General features: G+C 56.6%; 1 protein-coding gene across 1 annotated transcript in view; it reads left to right on the top strand.

The window, feature by feature from the left end:
* The window catches only part of LOC101663122 (keratin, type II cytoskeletal 1b-like), a 12,608-nt gene that overhangs the window by 10,560 nt on the left and 847 nt on the right, over nt 1–1,201 (top strand). The window contains exon 8 of the mRNA XM_030884745.1: nt 612–646. Coding sequence (XP_030740605.1) covers nt 612–646 — 35 coding nt within the window. The remainder of the gene's footprint in view (nt 1–611; nt 647–1,201) is intronic.

A 1,201-nucleotide genomic window follows, 5' to 3' on the forward strand; every position in this document is an offset into this window, starting at 1 on the left:
GGGGGTGCGCATGGCAGTCGGGTGTCTGAGCCAAGGCTCAGTATTCACTCCTGCGGCCTTGGGACTGACTCTTTGGAGAGAAGACAGTCTCTGATCTACTGAGATTTACCAATCCCTTGGGATGATTACCAAAGCCAGTGGTGTCCCCCCATCTAACCCCGGCAAGCAGAAATACGGACATTCGAAGCGCAGGGCGCGTCTGAAATCATTGCCATCATCCCTGTGCCTCCAAGCAAACGTCCCCATGCCCCAACTAAAGCCGCCGCAGCCGGCGGTGATCCAGGATGCTTAACGGCTCCCCTAAAATCCATAAAGTCCCCTCAGACCCGACTGGCTCCCACACACGACCCTACTGTCGTTTGAGGATGGCGCTTCCTTCCCACGGAGTTCTCTCCTCCTGATCAGGATCTCCATCTTACCTGGGAAATCACCTGGGATCTCGTTACAATGGAGATTCGGACTCAGTAGACCCTGGGGGTGGGGGGTGGGGTGGGGGAGGCAACTTTTTGGCAGGGGGCTGACCAGAATGGAGTGTTTGGAAGCCCTGTGGGAGACCGTGGGCACCTTCCTGGGCTTTGCAGGTCTGGCTGATGGGGGCTTTGCTTTCGCAGGATGTCGGGAGACCTGCAGAGTCAAGTGAGCATCTGTAAGTAGCAGAGCCCCGGATGCCGGGAGGGAGGGGGGAGGGAGCTCGGTGACTGGAGTAGGCAGAAGAGGGCTAAGGAAGGAAGCCAGAGGTCTGGTATTTTGGCTTTGAGAGCTATGAAAGGAGGACCCACAGAAGCAAGCACGGCCGCAGCCCTGGGAAGACCTCCTTTAAACAAAGCGCCACGGTTTCCGTTGGTTTTTACAAACCAACACCCAAACCAAACCCTTGCCACCGAGGCGATGCCAATTCACCACGACCCTGTAGGACAGGGTAGAACCAGACCAGTGAGTTTCAAACCGGAAAGCCCCGGTGGAGCCGGTCTACTCTGCACAGGTAGCCTTGCCACGAGTCAGGCCACAAAGAACGACAGCAGTAAATCAGCAGTGATCTGAACTCTCTGTGGCCGCCGCGGGGTGCCTTCGAGCCCCTTTTTGATTCCTAGTGGCCCAGGGTGACAGAGTGGAACCTTGTCACAGATGTTCTAAGCCAGTGGTTCTCAACCTTCCTCATGCTGCGACCCTTTCATACAGTTCATGTAGTAGTGGCCCCCCC

This window comes from Echinops telfairi, unplaced genomic scaffold (genome assembly GCF_000313985.2).
Source record: "Echinops telfairi isolate 266 unplaced genomic scaffold, ASM31398v2 ScPeMD7_12;HRSCAF=54, whole genome shotgun sequence".
Taxonomy (NCBI): domain Eukaryota; kingdom Metazoa; phylum Chordata; class Mammalia; order Afrosoricida; family Tenrecidae; genus Echinops; species Echinops telfairi.